We start from the raw sequence: 22,679 nt of genomic DNA, 5'->3' as shown, positions 1-22,679 counted from the left end.
CTGTGAGAGTCTGGAGAATGTGGTTGGTGGTGGTCCATGAAGTTAATGTACAGGGACGCCCAGCCCCCCCCCCCCCCCGCCGCCGCCGCCCCTGGCTATGAGGGTGAGTTTCCTCCTGTCCCCCTTGGTGAGGCCTAAGTCCCAACTCATTCTGCTCTTCATGGTGGAAGCTTTGAGGGGACGGTGCCCATCTTCCTAAAAAGCAGCCCAATGCACCTGTGTCACATCCTTGCTGCTTGATAAAGAAGAGCCACAAGTTCCTCAAAGCTGTTGGTAGCACCTGTCTGGGACCTAGACCACTGCTTCCCTGACCTGCTGCCCTTGGCCCTGGCTTGCACGCAGCTCCTCATTCTTGACTTTGGCTGTCTACAGCCCTTATCTGGCGGTTTGGACTTGGAGCTCCTGGGTAAGAGAATCTGAGCACCCTCTCCAGACTCTGGGTCTCTGCCCTGGGCGTGTTGGAGAGAAGCCACACGAGTTTGGGTTCTTGAGATGCAACTCTATGCTTCAGATCAAGAGACCACCTGGAAGTGTGGCTGGGCTGTCCTCATTTAAACTGTTGAGCTTTCTCCTTATGCTCCGTTGTTGGAGGAAAAGAAACAGGTACTCCTAGGACACAGAAGATCTCCCAAATCTTGTCTGTCTTCTTATAATTATAACACCCTATTTCCCCATGTATAAGACGCACCCATTTTTGAAACTTTGAAGTCTAAAAACTGGGTGTGTCTTACACAGTGGTTGTAGATATTTTTACTTGCATTTCCCGCTTTTTCGCGCAAATGAAGAGTTGTATGAATTTTATAATGAATAAAACTTGAATTCAATAACTTTATGTAATACATTTTTTTGTCAAATTTTGGGCCCCGAAATTAAAGTGCATCTTATACATGGGAACGTTTTATACATGGGGAAATACGGTAAGTGATTAGACCTCTCATGCTAAAGAGAAAACATGCAAGAGCTTTTAATGCCAAGTTCCAGTTATAGAGTTGTCTAAGAAGTATTGCTTCTACATGAAGCAAAGCTGAGTACCTCTAGAGTCTGATCAAGTGTACATGATAAACCCAGAAAAGGAATCAGAACAGCTAGGAACTAGTAAGAGTGTCTCTGCTGTTCTTTGATGTCTATCTTTGCAAAATGTAGCACTTAGTAATACTTAGGGTAGCATAGCTGTTTTCCTTACAGGAAAAAAAAAAGTATTAATTTTAAAATTTACAATTCTAATTTGAATGTCATTTATTCCAGTGGTTATAAACTCTGTGCACTAGAATGAACTGGGAAACATTAAAAATGCAGATGTTGAAGCCCTACACTCATAAATCCTGGGCACAGGCATTTGTTTTGTTAGCATCTATGACGTTTGAGAACCACAAGTCTAGTCTAGCATCTCTCAAACTTTAAAGTGCGTCTGAATCACTGGGGATCTTAGTTAAAAGTATAAAGAGATTCTGACATCAGTCTGGGTGAGGCCTGAGGTTCAGTGATACTAACCTCCCAGGTGAGACTGACCCTGCTGGTCCACACATCACACTCAAATAGAAGCCATGGACCATAGGGCCAGATGCACCCACTCACCTGATGACAGCTGGGCCCAGATTAGAGTTAGGCACCTGAGATCATATAATCAGACTCCTCAGGACTGTACTCCAAACACTAAGTCATGAAGTGGTTAACAAAGACGACTTACGTATAGCAGCTCAGTAAAGCCACACATAAACTACACAAGATCAGTATTATTGTACTATTTTTTTATGAAAGAGAAAACCAAGTCTTAGAAAGCCATCTAGTAGTAAAGGGGTGTACTGGTTTTTTACTGCCTTTTTGCAAATGATCACAAACTTAGTGGCTTAAAGCAGTGGTTCCCAACCCCCGGGCCACGGACCGGTAGCGGTTCGTGGGCCATTTGGTACCGGTCTGCAGAGAAAGAAAAAAAAACTTACATTATTTCCGTTTTATTTATATTTAAGTCTGAACGATGTTTTATTTTTTAAAAATGACCAGATTCCCTCTGATACATCCATCTAAGACTCTTGACGCTTGTCTCGGTCACGTGATACATTTATCCGTCCCACCCTAAAGGCCGGTCTGTGAAAATATTTTCTGACATTAAACCGGTCCATGGCCCAAAAAAGGTTGGGGACCACTGGCTTAAAACATGACAACTTTTTATCTTTTGGCTCTAGTGGACAGAAGTCCTAAAGTCAAGGCATAGGCAGGGCAGGATTCCTTCAGGGCTCTGGGACAGAGTCTGTTTTCTCCCCATTCCAGCTTTCAGGGTCCTGCATTAACCTGCATTCTTGGCTCATGGTCCCTTTCTCCATCTTCCAAGCCAAAAATATCTCTGACTCCTTTTCCTTCATCACCTCTCTGCATTTATGAACTCATGTAATTAGGTTAGGCCCATCTGAATAATACAGGATACTCTCCCATTTCAAGGTCTGTATCTTAATCAAATTGGCAAAGTCCTTTTGCCATGAAAGGTAAGATATTGGCAGTTTTCAGGGATTAGGCTACAGACAGCTTTGAGGGCCATTATTCTGCCTGCCATGGTGGGAAAACCAAGATTTGGAGGCTGAATCAAATTCCGAGCTGAGTCCAGAGCCCATGCTGCTTCCAGTACACAAATCAAAGCAACAGCTAAATGGAATATTGCTGTTGTTTTCTGGAAGCCAAATCAAGAATAAAGCAGCTGCCAGCAGCCTGAATTCTATCATCATTTTAAATTGAGCGAAATGGTGATGAAGTGGATTTTGTTTATTGCAATTTACTTTGCATTCTCCTTAGACTCAGGAAAACGCCATCCTGTGCAACCGCAATGCCTTTTGGAATAATGCTCAGACACCTAACTGTGGTCCCTGGTCGTTATTTAACCTAACTAAAAAATAAGACGGAAACCAAGGAACATCTTGAGATGTGGCAATGAATTACTTACACTTTCAAGCACCATTTTAAAGCAAGATTAGTAAATGAACATTCGACTCCCTGGCAGGAAGCTTGATGACTGCTGAGGGTCTGCGTTCGCCAAATCGCTCAGCCTCCCCGCCTCTGTAGTCAACGGCGCTCCTGGCTGCAGCTTAGTCTCAAATTGAGGCAAAACCCATCCCACACTGTGTGAGTGCATTCAGAACTAGGTTTTATTTTCAGGGCTATGATTCTATCCACAGAACTGGGACTTAGGGTTATTAGACATGTTATCATCAGGACAAAGTGAACAGAGGTATATTTAGTGTGGGCTTTTAAACCACTATTATGGGTTGAATTGTGTCCCCCCCCCCCAAAAAAAAAAAGAACTGTTGAAATTCCAACTTACTGTATCTCAGAATATGTCCTTATAAATACTAATCAACTTACGATCTATGCAACTTACGACCATTCGACTTTATGACCACAATCACTAGCCACGACTGCTCCGCGTCTGGCAGCGCAAGCATTGCCCAGCTGGGCATACAACAGTGCGGACCAGCTTCCGGCAGCACTACCATCTCTGCATGCACCATTTCAACTGTTATCTCAGACTCCGTACAGCAATTTGTGTTTTGTGTCTTGGATATTTTTCATCAAACCCCTCCCAAGTTGTCTACCAAGAGGAAATTGTCTTTGCAAATATTAAACCAGTTGTACTGGTAATGCAGTGTTTTACTTAAACCTGACAAATGTAAAAATAAGAAACAAAATGTATAGAGATGATTCAAATGGCATAAAATGAACAAAGAAAATTATGATATATAACAATGAAAGAAAATTATGATAAAATATGACTTAAAGATTTTTATAACATCATTTCACAGTACTATACATATAACCTACTCAACTTACGACCAAATCGTGTTACAATTGGTCCAGTCTGTTGGAACCAATCATGGTCGTAAGTCCAGCATTAGCTGTATTTGGAAATGGGGTCATTGCAAATGTAATTGGTTAAGATGAATCATGCCCTCATAGGAGAGGATGGGGGCACTGGGGAGAAGGTGCCCATGTGGCAACAGAGACAGAGATCAGAATGACAAACCTACATACCTAGGAACCCCAAGGAGTGCCACAAACCCCAGAAGGCAAAAGAGGCGAAGACAAATGCTCCCCTGTAGATTCAGAGGCAATCAACCCTGCTGGCACTGCAGTTTTGGACTTCAGCCTCCGGAACTTGGAGACTACACACTTGTGCTGTTTAAGCCACCCGGTCTGCAATGCTGTGTTGCAGCAGCCCTCGCAGACTGCACACCATCTCTCAGGATGCTGCTACAACTTCTATTTCTCACTTAACAGAATAGATGTTTTTCTGAAATGATGGCTGAATATCAATCAAACAATGATTAGAGTGTGACTCAAATACTAGAGATGTAGTCCCAGAGAATGACTTTGACTACAAGATGCTACTTAGTCCACACCATCAAAATCTTGCCAAACACTATTCATTATAAAGTTGAATTTAGCATAAGGAACATTTCCTAGTTCGTTTTCAAGAAGTTAAAAAAAAAACTTTACAAACAGCATGGACCCAGGAGAGAGCTCAGCAGGGGCAGCCACAGCTGAATGAGGACCCATTTACTTTAGAGCACCTACTGTGTGCCAGGCAGCTTTACCAGGTGCTTTTCAGACATATTTTTTCAAGACAACTACTCCTCCCTTTTGTAACACAAAAATAAGGTGACCAATTGTCCTCCTTTAGGGAGGATAGTCCTTCTTTTGTAAATTCCATCCTCCCTCGAAAAGCATCCTCCTACATGTCCTCCTTTTTGATATTGGAAGACTAATCTGTAAATGTCCGTATTCAATCGATGCAGAGTCAATCCATTGCATGTGATGTGACGTATTTGTATTTGACATGAGGATTCGTCAAGGATCAGTACAGTGCGGCAAGATACGATTATGAGATGCACGCGCTCTGCACGAGAGACCTTGAGAGAGAGCGTGTGATATAATGAGCGTGCAAATGGCTTTGTGTACTTCTTACTGAAACATGACAGGGCACATACGATGTTGTAGACTCACAATTATTTCTTTCTCAGTGAATATTCAGTCATAGACAGGTAAGTACAATTCACATTTTATTAATTCATTATCTATTTAATAATTTCAAATACATATAATTTTATTTACAAGTATTTTCCCAAAATTTGAGTTTTAAAATGGAAATCTAACCTCAAACCATACCTATTAATAAAGCATTTTGATTAAAACAGACTTTTTAAATTAGAAAATGATAAATACACCCAAATATCACTCCAAATTAGTGGTTTTATTTGATATTTAGTTTTACTAAATGAGTACTTTTTTCTTACAATTATGATTAAAAATTAATAGGCATGTAAGCATAATTATAATATAAAATATTACAAATGTATTATTATGCATTTATCATATTATATTATTATTGTTGCAATGAATAAAATGTTTCTTTTATTTACGATATTGTTTTCTTCAATTTTTTTTGTCCTTCTTTTCATTGTAAAAAGTTGGTCAGCTTAACAAAAACAACAGGAAAACTTTTGCTTTGGGCTGTGACCTTGGGCGACCGTAGGAGAGGACGTCCATTCTCTCTGCTTGCTATTGTTCTCAGGAAACTGATAAAAACTAGGACAGTAGGACCCTACTAGAGGTGTGCTAGTCCCCCTGCCCTTCCTGCTCTGGTCACAGGGGCGTCCTTAGTCTCTGTGCTCCCTCCTTCAGGCCATCACAGAGCCTTTTCAGACGTTGTCCCCTGAGACCACTCACCATCCGACCCTCCATGCCCAGTCCCCTCCTAGTTCTTCAACCTGCCCTCTCCCGCACCTGCACAGAACCTCCTAGCTTGCTCTGATTGCCTGAGGTCAGATCTGCCTCTCAGGCACTCTCAGAGCTCAAGGCCACAGTTGCATTTTCCCATTTATTTGCAGACAGAGTTGATGGATGTCTTTCCCAGTACGTATACTGACGTATACTGAAAGCCCACGACAGAGCAAAACAAAAATGTCTTAGGTGCTTTTGTTTATCACTGTATTCTTAACAACCAGTATAGTGCCTGTCATACGTAGGCACTCAAGGTTCAATGAACATTAAATAAATGACACTTAATTTTCACAACTAACATTTTACAAATGGAAAAAAAGTAAAGCTCAGGAAAGTTAAATTACTAAGTTGTAGATAATCAGAGACTCGCCCAGATCGTCTGCACTGCATTTCTCATAATGTGGTTCTGTCACAAAATATTTTGTGTAACACTACAAAAAGTGGGGAGAGAGGAAGCTTCCCCATGGTGCTAATGCAGGCAAGAGGAAGATGAGTCCTATCGGATGCCAAAGAGCACCCAAGTTACCTCTACTGAGATGCAACTGATCTCTATCAAAAGCATAAGAATATTAGTATCTTCTCAATGCTAACAATTCTTTACCTAGTAATTCTGTTTCTAGTAATGTTAATGAAATTTCAAGAGATGTAGAGAAGAATTTATGATCAAGGATGTTCATCACAGTAATATGTTCAAACAGGTAACAGTTAAATTATGATATATTCTTATAATATTTATGCAGATAGTAAATAAATTTTTTAATGAAATATTTAAATGAGCTCTGGCCAGGTAGCTCAAATGGTTACAGCATCATCCAATACACCAGAGTTGTGGTTTCGATCTCCGGCCAGGACACATAGAATCAACCAATAAAAGTATAAATAAGTGGAAAAACAAATTGATGTCTCCCTCTCTCTTTCTTCCCTTCCTCTCTCCCTCTCAAATCAATAAATAAGAATTAAAACACATTTTAAGTGGCATGAGGAAATGGTTAAACATAACAGTACGATCCTAAGCTCAGAGGCACATGTTTCTAGCTATACATAGAGAAGAAAAATAAAATAATGTACAGCAAAATTTAACTGGTTATCTCTGAGTAGTAAGATTATTAAGGGCAATTTGTATTTCCTTCCCTATACCTCATTGTATTTTTAACTATTTCCCATGGACATGCTGCTTTTACAATGAAGAGAAATGTTATTAAAAAGCAATTGATCATGTAATTTATCCCCAAGGTGTTACTTGCATTTTATCAGTTTTTAAACTGCTCTTTATAAATTACTTCAGCAACAGAATTGCTTGTCTCTTTGAAGACTGTTCCTTCCCCTTCAGGTTATTTAGATAATGGAAAGCCAGACAGGGACCACACTGGCCTGGCCCAGCTCCAGCATATTAAGAGCTTGGAAGTCCTTACTCCTACCTCTACAGGAAAAAAAAAAAAGAACAAATGGAAAATCACTGACTTTCCTTGAACTCATGAGAGAACTGAATGTACAGGGCAAACTGTCTCCCAAAATGTGGAGAAAGAGACAAACCCAGAGTCATAGCCAAGACCTCCTCACCTGGATCAACACTGGGGACCACGGACCTCACTTTTGTGAGCACCCCCTGCAGGAGCCCCAACCATTTCTCATGGTGAATCTCAGAGAAAGATCCCCTCGTGGCTCTGGCACGGGAGGGACGAGTAATGCTTGTGTAATAATGCTTGTGAAATATGCCCAGTGCTTTCTCTGTAGGGGGGGCCTGCCTACTCCCCCTCCCCCTCTCATCCCCTCCCCCCCTCCCCTGCAACCACCACACTCTTGTCCATGTCTCTTAGTCTCATTTTTATGTCCCACCAATGTGTGGAATCATGTAGTTCTTGGTTTTTTCTGATTTACTTATTTCACTCCGTATAATGTTATCAAGATCCCACCATTTTGTTGTAAATGATCCGATGTCAATGAGATGACTCTTTATCTCAGTTGCTACTATCCAATACAGTATGTCCAATGTTCAGCAAAAAAAAAAAAAAAAAAAATTACAAGGCATGCTAAAAACAAACCATATAGCTTAAGATCTGTGATCAAAGAAGAAATAAGAGATCTCAAGCAAACAGACCAAGACTCATGTATGATACAGATGTTAGGATTTTTTCAGACAGGAAATTTAAAATATGTATCATTAAAATGTCAAGGGCTCTAATGGAAAAAGCAGACAATATGCAAGAACAGATGGGTCATATAAGCAGAGAATGGATATTCTAAGGAAGAATCAAAAGTAAATATTAAAAATGAAAAATACCATAACAGAAATAAACCCAAAACATGTCACCTAGGTATATACTATTCAACTTGTAGAAATCCAGACACAAAGAGAAAGATCTTGAAAGAAGACAGAGGAGAGAGGGAACATCATTTAGCTATGCAGGAACAGGGATGAGAATACTAGTGGGCTGTTTTTCAGAAATCATGCAAGCAGGAGACAATGAAGTGAAAAACTTGAGGTTTGAAAGAAGAAAACCACCAAACCAGAATTCTGTATTCAGCAAAAATATCCTTCAAAAGTGAAGAATAAAGACTTTTTCAGACAAGCAAAAACCAAGGGAGTTCATTGCCAGAAGACCTGCCCTGCAAAGAAATATTAAAAGGAAAATTATACAGGTCAAAAATTGGGAACCACATCAAGAAAGGATGAATGTTGAGGTAAATGAGGGCAAAAATTAACCTTTGACTTTTTAAAGGACTTAGTTGATCTAAAAAGTAACTGTTTAAAGTAATAGTAACAGTGCCATAGGTGATGGATAAGTGAAATGGGTGACAGTGACATCCTATGGGATGAGAGGAAGAATGGGGAATGTTGTTATCAATAAAAGGTACCTTGACGACACATAAAGTGCTATTTTGAAGATGGACTTAGATTAGTTTAAAATGTATATTGTAAACCTAGGCAACCATTAACATTTATATATATATATATATATATATGAAAGTTATTGGAGGAGGAACCGGGGACCCAAGATGAGGCTTCATCTTTCTGGGTCAGCCTCATCTGTGAAATGGTATGGTTAGATTAGATCATCCAGAGATTCCTTTCCTGTTCTGAAATTATGTCTAAAAAGTAGAAAATACATCAAATAAGAAATGTCCGCCTTCTTCCTTTAAGAAAATCTATAGGAAGTGATATATCTACAAGTACCTTTTGAAAGGTATAAAGGCTTTAAAATAACCAATTATTTAACCTATTACTTCAGTAATTTTGGGTTTCCATATTTCCATACTGAGCTGCCTTTAGCAGGTTTGTTTTATAATTATATTAAGACATTGGATTCCTTCACCTGTTTTGGCATTTCTCGGCGCATACTGCTGCAGTGAAGAACACACAGACTGAAAAGAAAAGGCCATTCCCCGGTACTAATTTCACTGCCAGAGACAGCACAAGACATGCGCCTTTCAATTCAAAAAAGAAATAAACCGAGCTGCCTTCATGCCTAAATAGAGCTCATAATGAGTTTGTAATTACCTCTAGCTCTGTCAATAGACTTTCTCCTTCCCTGGCTAGCTGTCAATACACTTTCGAGCTCAGGATACACATTGATAAGGTGAGATTTCCCTGCCAATCAAAAAGTTTTGCCCTTCTACTATCCTGCTTAAGTTGCAGTGTTCATTATAAAATAAAAGGCCACTTTGGGGTTAGCCTAGAGAGAATGGTGGAAACGACCTGCCCTTTCTGAAATGAAATACAGATCTCGCTTCAGGAAAAGCTGTTGAGAAAATACTCCCATCTTCAGACTTTGCTGCTCTAACCCTTTGCAATAAAAATCCCCAACAAGCAGAATTCTACTTATAAGACCAATTCCCAACTTTAAAACCATCCGCCTAGGGGCAGACAGAAATAAATGCTTTAAGCCTCACTGGACTCATACCTGTTCTAGCAGTTACTTGCATTCTATTTTTGCCCTACTGGGAAATAAAACTGGCATGAAAATCAATGTTGCACTCTGAAGAAAAAGGGGACTGGATGACCAGACATCGATACTTCCTTTTTGGATTAGTTCTTCAAAGCACACTTGGCTAAATAAATCCCCAAAGGCCCATGCAAGCATTAGCAGGAACAAGGGGCAAATCGTGCCTGTTAAAGCTCTTTGGTTAATAGGGTACTCTCCACTTGTTAGAGCAAGAGAGAATTCAAGAAAAAAAATGTATTTTTATCCAAGTGCTTCAGACAATGAGTCCCTCAGGCATGGAGCTCAACTGCCCAGAAGTAAAAAGGGAAAAATTCAGACCAACACCTATAGCCCTGTTTTGGGGCATTCGGGTGTTCACCCCAAGAATCAGACACCAGCATGGGACTGGGGCAAGTCCAAGCTCTACAGCAGATGGATTGTCTTGTACCACATCACAGGACATCAGGGTCTGTACCGTTTGGATGCATCTAGGACAGAATGCAGTTTCTTCAGGGGAGAAAGGTGACTTTAAACTGCTGTTTCAGATGTCACAATCCAATGGAGATACCAAGATCAAAGTTTCACATTTAAGGAAATTATTTTCTTGTCTCTCCTCAGTCTGCCAGCTGACACACACTGCTCATCCCAAACCACGCTAAAAGAAAACCCTCGAGAGCTGGACCTGTTTCTGCCTTTTAAGTTCAGCTCAAATATGACAAAGTATGTATTTGTAAAGTTAAAAAAATATTGTTGTATATTTGTTTCTTTGCCAACAGTTCACAAATCCAAACAGGGTGTTTTGGTAATGAAACGAGAAATGCAGGGCTTGTCTTTCTTTTTTAGCGTTGAGTTCAGATACTACTGCTGTTCACAAAGATCTATGTTACTTTTTTGTTTTTTTAATTAAAATTTTTTTTTCTATTTATTCATTTTTAGAGGGCCGGGGGAAAGAGAGAGAGAGAGAGAAGGGCTGGGGGAGGAACAGGAAGCATCAACTCCCGTATGTGCCTTGACCAGGCAAGCCCAGTTTCAAACCAGTGACCTCAGTGTTCCAGGTCGATGCTTTATTCACTGCACCACCACAGGTCAGGCTCTGCTACGGACCTCTTAAAACCACACGGGGCTGTGGGGAGGGAGAGGGCGATGAGGTGTAGGGAGAAAGAAGTTGATGACTCTTGGCTAAGAGGTTGCCATAACGGTAATGGAGTTTCAGAGACTTGAGATTGATTAAACCATTCCAGGCCCTGGCTGGTTGGCTCAGTGGTAGAGTGTCGGCCTGGAGTGCAGGAGTCCCGGGTTCGATTCGCAGCCAGGGCACACAGGAGAAGTGCCCATCTGCTTCTCCACCCCTCTCTCTCTCCTTCTTCTCTGTCTCTCTCTTCCCCTCCCGCAGCCAAGGCTCCATTGGAGCAAAGTTTGCCCGGGTGCTGAGGATGGCTCTGTGGCCTCTGCCTCAGGTGCTAGAGTGGCTCTGGTTGCGGCAGAGCAATGCCCCAAGATGGGCAGAGCATCGCCCCCTGGTGGGCATGCCGGGTGGATCCCAGTCGGGCGCATGCGGGAGTCTGTCTGACTGCCTCCCCGTTTCCAACTTCAGAAAAAAAAAAAAGAAAAAGAAAAAAAAAAAGAAGAAAGACAAAGAAAATGTTATAAGAAAAAAATTTTTAAATAAACCATTCCAGTTCAATATATCTTTCCCTTCACTCAGTCACATGACTTTTCTAGGTTAAAATAAAATCAGAATTTTTGCTAATGAAAGGTAAGCTAGTAGTGGTTAAGAGCTCTAAGGTAAAACAAAACAAACACCACACTGGAAATTTCTAGGACTAACAGATTCTTTTTGAAAACTTATCCTTATAATGACGCTACACCTTCATCGCTGTAGCATCATCACAGAGACAACCTGACATTACTGTTGCCTGATGGGATGCCATGGCAAGTAAACATCACCAATGAAGTCTTGCTGCCAAAAAATCGTAGCCTGGATCCAATCGTGAAAGAACAAAGAGAACATTGCACAATCATGGACATTCTCCCATCCAAGTACTAACCAGGACCGACCCTGCTTAGCTTCCGAGATCAGACGAGATCGGGCGCGTTCAGGGTGGTATGGCCGTAGACAATCATGGACATTCTATAAGACAACCATCTTGGGTTCTTCAAAAAAAACCAATGAAAAAAAGACACGTAGAAAGCAATATTTTAGCCCTGGCCGGTTGGCTCAGCGGTAAAGCGTCAGCCTAGCGTGCGGAGGACCCGGGTTTGATTCCCGGCCAGGGCACACAGGAGAAGCGCCCATTTGCTTCTCCACCCCTCCGCCGCGCCTTCCTCTTTGTCTCTCTCTTCCCCTCCCGCAGCCAAGGCTCCATTGGAGCAAAGATGGCCTGGGCGCTGGGGATGGCTCTGTGGCCTCTGCCTCAGGCGCTAGAATGGCTCTGGTCGCAACATGGCGACGCCCAGGATGGGCAGAGCATCGCCCCCTGGTGGGCAGAGCGTCGCCCCTGGTGGGCGTGCCCGGTGGATCCCGGTCGGGCGCATGCGGGAGTCTGTCTGACTGTCTCTCCCTGTTTCCAGCTTCAGAAAAATGAAAAAAAAAAAAAAAAAAAGGCAGTATTTTAGCTCTGGCCAGTGGCACAGTGAATAGAGCATCATCCCAGATAGCCAAGGTCACCAGTTTGATCACGGGATCACTGGCTCCATCCTGAAAGGGCACCTGCTTGACCCCTGAGGTCACATATGAAAAGCAATCAATAATGAGAAGCACTTAGCTTAACTAAGTGGAACAGAAAGTTGATGCTTTCTTACTTTGAAAAAAAAAAAACCCTCTTGATTTTAAAACGAAACAACTAAATTCAACCTATAAATGTTCAATGAATTCTGGATTGTAAAACAAACAAATAAGATATATCTTTGGGGCCTTTAGGAAAATTGGAATTTGAACTATCGTATTATTAGTGCACTAATATTTTCTTATATATACTGTTATATAAATTAAGAGATATTTCAAAATGAATATGAAGCGATAAAAAATCCCCTAATTTTTGTGAGCAGTATATATAATGATTAGTGAAAATACAGAAAAATGCCATTCTCAGAGGTATGCTGAAGTATCGAGAGGTGAAGGCTGTATAACTTAATTTCAAATGATTCAACAGCCTGGCCAGGTGGTGGCGCAGTAGATAGAGTGTCGGACTGGGACGCAGAGGGCCCAGGTTCGAAACCCCGAGGTGGCCAGGTTGAGTGCGGGCTCATCTGGTTTGAGCAAGGCTCACCATCCTGAGTCCAAGGTCCCTGGCTTGAGCAAGGGTTCACTAGGTCTGCTGTAGCCCCCCAGTCAAGGCACATATAAGAAAGCAATCAATGAACAACTAAGGTGTCACAACAAAGAATTGATGCTTCTCATTTCTCTCCCTTCCTATCTGTCCCTATCTCTGTCTCTGTCTCTCTCACACACACACACACACACACACACCACAGATTCAACAAAACTAAGTGAATATACTATATATGCACGTGTGTATCTGTATGGAGAAACGTGGCAAAATAAAACAATCCGGTGAATCCAGACAAGTATCCTGGTGTTCATTATACTATTCTTTTAACACTCCTACAGGTTTAAATGTTTTCCAAAGTTGGGAGTAAAAAAACTTTTGTTTTTCATGAGATGCATCTCTTATCTTCATCAGCTCTGCAACAACTTTTAAATTTTTACTCAGGATTTATAAGGTTTGTTTAAGTAGAACAGAAGCTCGCTACTCTTAGTTGGTGAGTCTTATGCTTTTATTCATGGAATTAGTAATTCACTGTGAGGCTACAGAACTTCTAACAGTTTCAAATTCTCACTGAGGATTTTGCATGTCAAGGTGATTTCAAACAGTTCTGAGTCTGGAATCAGAGAGCTGCCCAGTTTCAGTATAGTGACATTTACTTCTCAATAACCTCACCAAAATATTTGTTTGATAGTTTTTAAAAGGGCGTCACATTCAACAGTGGCAGCATCCTTCTCTTTTGTATAGTCTTCTTCCCCCGCTGCTCCTGAACACACCTACCATGAGAACCACCATTTTCTTGTATCATGTTGGCGTGTGTTCCCACTCAAGTGTACCATTTTTGAGGTAAGTAGGCTCTTCTCACCTCAGAATTTAGTCTCCCACAATGACACAAGGCAGGAACTCAGCATACACTCACTGAATAAAGAAATAGCTGAACCAAAGATCTAAGGTGAAGATTTTTCAAGGGAAACTGAGTATTTTTAACATGTAATGAGGCAGCTCCTCTAATATGAGAAGGGAGAAGGAAGAGAAACCACATATAATAAAAACTTTAAAATGTTATTGTTGGCCACCCGGGCCTTTGTCAGAGGATGGGAGAACTCTCTGGAACATAAAGTAAACAGGAGTGCCCTGGCCGGTTGGCTCAGTGGTAGATTCCCGGCCAGGGCACACAGGAGAGGCGCCCATCTGCTTCTCCACCCCTCCCCCTCTCCTTCCTCTCTGTCTCTCTCTTCCCCTCCCGCAGCCGAGGCTCCACTGGAGCAAAGATGGTCCGGGCGCTGGGGAAGGCTCCTCGGCCTCTGCCCCAGGCGCTAGAGTGGCTCTGGTCGCAACAGAGCAACGCCCCGGAGGGGCAGAGCAACGCCCCCTGGTGGGCAGAGCATCGCCCCTGGTGGGCGTGCCGGGTGGATCCCGGTCGGGCGCATGCGGGAGTCTGTCTGACTGTCTCTCCCCGTTTCCGGCTTCAGAAAAAATACAGGAAAAACAAACAAACAAAAAACAGGAGTCTGCGTACAGAACTGACATGATCATTACCTTGCATCGGGCGCCACAGTTCAACCAGAGGCCTGGCTGAGCTGTCTGTCCAAAACCTAACATGCTTGCCAGAAGGCAGAGTGCACAACTAAATGGAGCAAAGTAGAACGAACTGATGCTTCTCTATCTCTCTCTAAAATCAATCAATAAAAAACAAAGTTACATTCCATGTCTTAATTGAGCACTTAAAAATTCAAGATACATGGATTCTTTTCCAAAGCTATTTACAAAGCCTATTTTAACGTTTGATTTTAAAAAAATATTTAAAAGAAACCTCTTTCCCAGAGATGGTTTTTACATTTTTTTCAAAGTAGCTATTTTAGTAATATTTGCTATAACACTATAGTAATGAAATCTGTTGGGAACTGGAAAGACTGGTGCATGTCTGAGAATTTCTCTTAACTCTTAACAGTGCCTCAAATGAAAATAATTAAGTCAAGAACAAGCCCTGGCCAGAGAGCTGGGTTAGACCATCATCCTGAGGCGCAGAGGTTGCCAGTCTGGTCCGCACCGGCACATACAGGAACAGACTGGTGTTCCTGTCTCCCCACCCACTTTCCTAAATCAATAAATATGAATTAATCAGTCATGCAGGCTGAGTAATAATGATAAAGAAACAGCACAGCAAAGAAGTATTTAATCTTTAAAGGAAAAGAGACACGGAAGGGTCACCAGGACCTGGCACCTGCAGCACTGCCCCGACTAGGACAGTGGCAACGCTGGAGGATAAAGGAAACTTCCCTTTAAAATTCACTGGGCTATTCTTATGAACTCATTTTTGTGTGAGGGGGGAAAGAAAAATAATCAGACAAATCAAAGGTATGATATCTTTGGAAATTTTAATTTGAACCATATTTTCCTTCTCTTGCTGAAAACATCCAATACTTCCATACATTTTGGGTTCCATATCTTAGAGAAGGGCAGCGGGGTTCCTGCAGTTATACACTGTACCCAACTTTCTATAGAAAGATCAAACACGTTCCAACGTTGCTTTTGAGGTTTTCCTTAAAAATGCTTTAAAGGTTTCTTACAATAAATGGCAAGTAAAACAACGGAAGGCTTTACCTCCCCCTTCCCCCTCGTCTGGTACTGCATGTTGGAAGACGTGTCACATCAGTGTCGGCACCCCAGGGGCTGCTGCTGGTCCTCCCAGTGCCCCCCCCCCCCGTGGCTGCCGTCCGACACCCCCTGCACTGAGGAGCCTGAAACAGGGAAGTGCCAAGCAGCCCAGCGCAGCACAGGGTCCCCAGGGCTCCTGGCCTCTGAGGAACAAAGGAACTAGGTCCAACCGTGACAAAGGCCCCCTCCTGGCACTGCAGTACCACTGGCTTACAATGTGCATTTAAAGACTAATGTGATTACTGAACATAAAGTGAGAAAAACCCCTTTGCTAAGTCCTGTATCAAATTACTAGAATGAAAATAAAAACATTTGTCTGATAAAACGTTTTCTATGTCAGATGAAAGCAACTCCAAGATAATCTCAGTAATGTGTTTGTCACTGTTGATACAGTTTTGCCTGGGACATAAATTTCTTTAATTGCATCTGAACAGCTTTGTCATTTTTCAAACTAGTTTTATTAGCTTAAAAAAGGGATAAGGCAGCCAAATTTAAATACTTTGTGTTACAGAAACACCTCTCAGACATTAACCTTCATCTTCTCAAATGTTAAGAGAACATGATTAAAAGGTAATCACTGTTCCATCTCTTTACAGGAAACTAAGCAGCTATTGTCATCAAATCTATCTAGTAAACACAGAGACCCTCATAAATACAAAATTAAATTCTTTTGAGGAATAGTTTTGTGATTTTAGTTATGCAGGATTTACATTTATTCACTGAACTTTGTAGTAAAAAAAAAAAGTGTGGTCTTGCATCGACTTCCGACGCAGGACTCTGACGGTCTCAGCAGGCTCGCACACACAGGGCAGGCGGGCGCCTGTCTTGCTTCAGCAAGGGGAGGCAGCCCCAGGGCATGCGCTCTCAGAAGCCCTGCAGAAACTCCTGGAGCTGGGTGACGATCTCCGTGTCCACCGTCTCCATGAGGGACTGGAAGCCTTGCTCTCCTAGGAGCTCCTGCTGGGCCTTGAGCTTCTCGTAGGTGAACTGCTGCAGTGAGACTGTGTGCACCGGGTCCTTCAGCGCCAGCTGGGGAAAGATAGGCCACACTGTGTCAAAGGGGAAAACGAGTCCCTAGGGCCTCTGAGCATAAGGTGCCCGGTTAGCCCAACTGCTCAACAGTTGAGGGTTCATCCACACAGAGAATCAGAACCTGGTGGGAAGCAGCCTGAAAGGAACAGAAAGTGCCGAGGGGCATTTGAACCCGCTCCTCCAGGCTCCTCCTGCAGCGAGGCCCTCTGGTGCCAGGAAATACACCCTACCCGGGGCTGCATTGCTATTTACATTCATGTGTACCACTAGTTTAAAAAGAGAAAGAGAAATAAAAATAATGAATAAATAAAAAACAAAACAAACACGTACTTCTCCTCTCCTATTGGGATATTTGGAAAACAAAAGAAATATAATTAAATTAAAAATAGTGCATCATTCCACTCCCTAAACACAAGGATCAACAGAAGACCGGCTGGCCCCTGGGTTTTCCTGGACCCGTTGCACACAGACATCCACACAGAGACACACACAGTCAGTACTGCTCTTCGCATTGATATTATCACACACAAAATTTTCTCTAATACAGTTCAAGAATTTTAAATCTGTGTCATGTTTTTGTTAACAGGCATGTTGAAGTAATCACAGCATAGTTTAAATACAATTATAACTATGACTTTGCTGAATAATCTATCATAAACACTGTTCCCCATGCCCATGTACACACAGCCTTTGCACTACATTTCTCTCTCTTTAGGATCTCTATCTCTAACTCAGAATTACTAGACCAAAGGGCACAGTCAATTTTATGACCATGGTTTGTACCACCTTTAACAAGTGTAGAGTTTTCAGCTTGTGGCACTGTTGTTACTGCTAGGATTACCATTATTTAAGTTCTTGTAATTTAGATTAAAAAGGAACACACCATTGCTTTAAGCTATACATTTCTCTCGTTATCAATACAACTGAACATCTGCAAGGCTTTAAGCGAAGTGCATGAGTTTCTGTGCCCAATATAGGTGCACAGAAATTCCTTACTGATACTCAGTTTTATTCTAGATAGACAAAATAGCTGAATCACAGCACTGTTTGAACAATGTAAACAGATTCTAAATTACGAGCACAAATAGAAAGTATAATTGAGAGGCAGACTCATAGGTGGCATGAATTTGCCATTAACCCCTTATGTAACTATTCCGAGTTACAGGACAAATGCGAGGCAATGGTGATTTTAACACTTGCTCCCTGAAAGGACAGGAGAAAGAGCACACAAACGCTGACAATTTCATTCCACAAAATGCACAGAAATTGAAGATGAGTATTTAAAAATATTTGCTCTCTTAGGCAACATGCAATAATGTTCAGTATTATATCAATTACTTGAAATAGACCTCTTACTAAAAAGGATGTGGACTTTGGTGAAATATCATGAATTATCTGCCTCAATATAAATGAAAAGCAGGTGAGCTTGAAATTAATGTCCAACAAGTCACTCCAATTACTTTAGTGGAAATTAAGAGTGGGGTTTGAATGCTGTTTCAGTTTGCTATAAAAGAAAAACGGTAAACAGCTAATATATCACATCTCCACACTTTAACCCCAATATATTAATAAACAGGAAAAGTATCACTATACTGAACCCACAAGGTATGGCATAACAACACACCAGTATACTTTTAAAAAGCGCATCAGTCATGTGCTGTTTAAAAACATTAATCTCTCAGAAGAGCATAGAATCTCCAATTGCACACCTTAAAAGAGCTTAAAAACAAACTTATTTTTTAAAGTTTTAAAAAACCGTGTTAGCAAACAAGTGTCTATTTTGACTTATGGTAGACATTCATTAATCACAGCTATTAATACTATCTTCTGAAGAAATACATGAAGCAGATTCTCTAGAGAAGAGTCATTGCTACACTTCCACTGAAAATCCAAGTGTCACCTCTATGCCTGTAATAGTGCCCATAGTCACTAGAATGAAGAGACACTGAAGTCACTAACAGCATTTTCAAAACTATTACTTTTATACAAATAATTCCTACCTAATATAATAAACTCAATTATCTGATTAAAAGTAAAAAAATACCAAAAGCCTACCATGTTTACAGGGTGGCATAATCTTGAAAAAATAATTAGTTCTCTAATGTAATATATAAATTATAATTAAGATAAATCTACTGTTGGAAAAAATATACTGCAAAGATAGATGTGAAACAGACTTCTATCTACTCTCGATAATAGAGTAAAATGCTTTGTCTAGTTCTCCCAGCCCAGTAGACCCCAGAAAAATCCAGTAAAAAATCTGCAAATAACATTTTACTCCCCCCAACGTAATTATTAATAGCTTACTGTTGACCTGAAGTCTTACTGATGACATAGTTGATTAACACATATTTTGTTATACATATTATATAATGTATTCTTACAATAAAGTAAGCAACAGAAAAGGAAATATTAAGAAAACAATAAAAGAAAATACACTTGCAATATTGTACTGTATTTATCAATACTGTAACCTTACATCATCTGTTTACAAGGTGAATCATCTGTCAGTCCCTACATCAATACTGTCATATAGGATACAAAACACTGTAGATGTTGAATATGTTACTAACACTGGACATCAAAAATGAAAATATGTGAAAAAGAAAATATTTATTTACGGTATAAGAATTCAGGCATTGATAATGAAGCAGCAATATAACTGATCTACGGTAACCTTATATGATTGATACTAATGCTTCATGCTAAACTAACCTATACATTAATGAATAAATCATTATAAAAATTTTATGTCATATAGTATTACAGTCACACGCATAATATAGTACACTGGAAACACTGTTACATTTTTTTAAAAACCACTCATCTGTAATGATTGGCTGATAACTTTCTCCAATTACAAGACAGGCACAGTATACAGTAATATCCTTTAAAAGTTATAAAACAGTTTAAAAAACTTAATATGTTAATAATTTTATATTAAATATCACTCACCTTATGCCTGTGTGCGGACAGGCTACCCACTTCCATACAAGTCTTGCACATGATGTTCTAGATGATGAATCTTTAAACAATGATGACACCAAACGACTCATACACTTGCACACAGTTATAAAAACACACACATACACAGCAGTTACATATATTAACTACAGGGCAGGATGACCATTTACTAATCATCAAGTGTAAGTGTGTCATCATAAAGACCTTTCTCGTCCTCGTCTTCATGTTGAAGGTGGAGGAGGAAGCATTATACTATTGGAGATGACATCGTGGGGCAAGAGGAGGAAGAGGTGGTATTGCTCTCTCGGGGTGGCCGAGGTGGGAGGTGAAGGAAATGGAATGGGAAGCAGAGATGTAGGCACGTTTGGTGTACTTTATAGAAATACATTGTAATATGTCTGGCTTTTTCTGCTTTTTTGTCTCTCTTTTTAAAAGTGTTTCTATTATAGTATCAATCCTTTGCCTACTGTTTGCTTTAGTTTCAGTGCTCCTATCACAGTAGGGTCCATGTTGTTAGGAAGTCAAGAGCAGTCTTGAATAACTGGGACACTTATGTCAGGCTGTCTAACGACAGTCTGTTTCCCAACACTGCTGGATATTGTCTTCCTCATCACCTGGCTTGGGTCCGAAAACACTCATCTCCATCAAACTGTCTTCTGTTAATTCCCTGGTCTACTGTCTATTAGCTCTTGAATTTCTACAAGATTGTATCTTGAAACCCTTCACCTCACCTTTTCTTTCCCCCCTTAACCATATTCACAATCTCTATCATGATTTCCTTTATTGCTTCTGCAATAAATCCTATGAAGTCATGTCACAGCATCTAGACAGTTTCTCCACTGGGAATTTATTATTTTGGGTTTAATGCTTTTTCACAGCTTTTATTTTAATAATGATGTCATCTCCAATAGTGTGATGCTTCCAGATTTTCATGATTTCCTTCTATTGAGGTTCTCTCCCATAAGCGTTGACAATCCTTTCCAAAGTACCAAGTGGGATGATCCTTAAAGTTCCTCTAGGAGCTGAATTAAAGACATTGTATTTGGAGCAAGTAGACCACTTTGACGCCTTCACTTTGAACTCATGAGATTTTAGGTGGTAGGGGAGTTATCCATATTAAAGGAGCTTTAAAAGGCAGTCTCTCACTGGAAATATTATGTCCTAACTTCAGGAACAAAACATCAATAGAACCAATGAAGAAAAAGGTTTATCATATTCTAGACTTTCTGGTTGTACAACCAAAAGATTGGCAGCTGGTGTTTATCTTTCCCTTCCAAGCGGCTTTATAGATAAGAACAGTCCTGATCATAAACCCATCTGCATTTGCACAGAACAGATCTGACCCATTCCTCCGTCCCTTAAATCCTGGTGCTCTTTCTCTTCCTTACTAATAATAAATGGCACTTTTAGCCACTTCTGTCTGCATTAAAAAGCTGTTCAGGTTGATATCCTCTCATCTCAGTAATTTTTTTTTAAATAAATTTTTATTAATTTTAATGGGGTGACATCAATAAATCAGGGTACATATGTTCAAAGAAAACATGTCAGGTTATCTTGTCATTCAATTACTCAGTAATTTTCTTAATGATTTTAGAAACTCATCTGCTGCCTCTTGGTCAGCAGAAGTTGCTTCTCTTTGTTACTCTGATATTTTTTGAGCCAAACCTCTTTCTAAATGATCAAATCATCCTTTGCTGGCATTCAATTCTCCAGCTTCTGGTCCTGCACCTTCCTTTTAAGCTGTCATATACTGACTTTGCTTTTTCTTGAATCACATGAGAATCTATAGGTATGCCTTTCTTAAAGCAAACCTGTATTCACATAGAAGCTGCATTTTCAATATGACATAAAAAGGTATTTTGCAAAAAGTGTAGTTGTTGAGTCTGCTAACATAGCTGTAGCAATGTCTTCATAAATTACCTTTTTTTACAGCAGCCTTAGGCTGGATTCCTTTATCTGACATGGCTGGTGACTGCAGCGGCAGGCCTCAATCTAGGGCACACAGCAAGCAATGCAGCTTTTGCTTGCCACGCCCTGCCTTTCCTCTGCTTCTTGGCAGCACTTCTAGTATCACTATGGGCACTCTGTATGGGCCCCACTGTGTTTTCAATGTTTACAGTACTGAACTAAACATAAAATGAAAAATATGCGAGAACTGCAAGAGATCCCTTTTTACTTGAGATGCAATTTACTGGAGCAACAAACTCCTCACACCGAGATTAGCGTCACACAGTGTCAGGCACAGTCACCAACACTTGAGCCACCACCACAGTGACAGGAGGCGGCTACAAAATTATTACAGTGGTACAATAACGACTGCAGTTAATTTTATGCAGTTATGACTTAATACTGTATCTTTACACTTGTTTACAATTTTCTCAGCTGCGAATGGCGCTGGCAGTGTTCAATCGCTGGTCTGTGGATTGGTGCTGAAATTTCATGCTGGTCGGCGAAAGAGTGAACCATCCTGATGTTGAATGAAGATTACAGAATCTATAATGACTGGGTTGAAAACCACTGAGTATAGTCTTGTGTTAATGTGTGTAAGTTTTGAAAAAGTTCAATTTATTATAATAAATTTGTGTATATTGTATGGTAGTAAATGATAAAGTAGACTAGTATCTACACATATTTTGTGTTTAAGACATACCTAACTTCTTAATTTTTTTTTTTTTTGGTATTTCTAGGCTACATTGGTTTGTCTGTAAGTTATGCAAATTGTCACACATCTCAAAAAAAAAAAAAAAAATTCCAAAATGTATATTGAAACAAATCTGGATATAAGTGGACTGACACAATTCAAACCTGTGTTGCTTAACGGTCAACTGCATAACTAAAAACCCTGGACATTATGTAAAAAATGAGCTTAAGACTAAAAGGTAGAAGGAAGAAGGCAGATTGATCCGAGACCCCAGCAGACAAGGGCAACACAGAGGTGAGTGCTCTGGCTGTCTTCCACTCCAGATCTGGAGCTGGAGAGGCCAGCCACCTGGCAATTCCAACAAGCACAGACGACACAAGTTTCCATAAAAAGCCTGCTCTCCAGCCAAAGAACCAGGAAAAGGAGCAT

The 22,679-nt window shown here is 40.6% G+C and overlaps 1 protein-coding gene across 1 annotated transcript in view; it reads right to left on the bottom strand.

Moving 5' to 3' along the window:
- Positions 1–15,314: 15,314 nt before the first annotated feature.
- Positions 15,315–22,679, bottom strand: part of IPO11 (importin 11) — a 231,259-nt gene continuing 223,894 nt past the window's right edge. The window contains exon 30 of the mRNA XM_066375687.1: positions 15,315–16,642. Within this exon, the coding sequence (XP_066231784.1) occupies positions 16,478–16,642 (165 nt within the window). The 3' untranslated portion in view covers positions 15,315–16,477. The remainder of the gene's footprint in view (positions 16,643–22,679) is intronic.

The sequence above is a fragment of the Saccopteryx leptura genome, chromosome 1 (genome assembly GCF_036850995.1).
Source record: "Saccopteryx leptura isolate mSacLep1 chromosome 1, mSacLep1_pri_phased_curated, whole genome shotgun sequence".
Lineage (NCBI taxonomy): Eukaryota > Metazoa > Chordata > Mammalia > Chiroptera > Emballonuridae > Saccopteryx > Saccopteryx leptura.
Note: the sequence above shows the minus strand (reverse complement) of the source record. Positions and strands in the feature narration are given on the sequence as shown.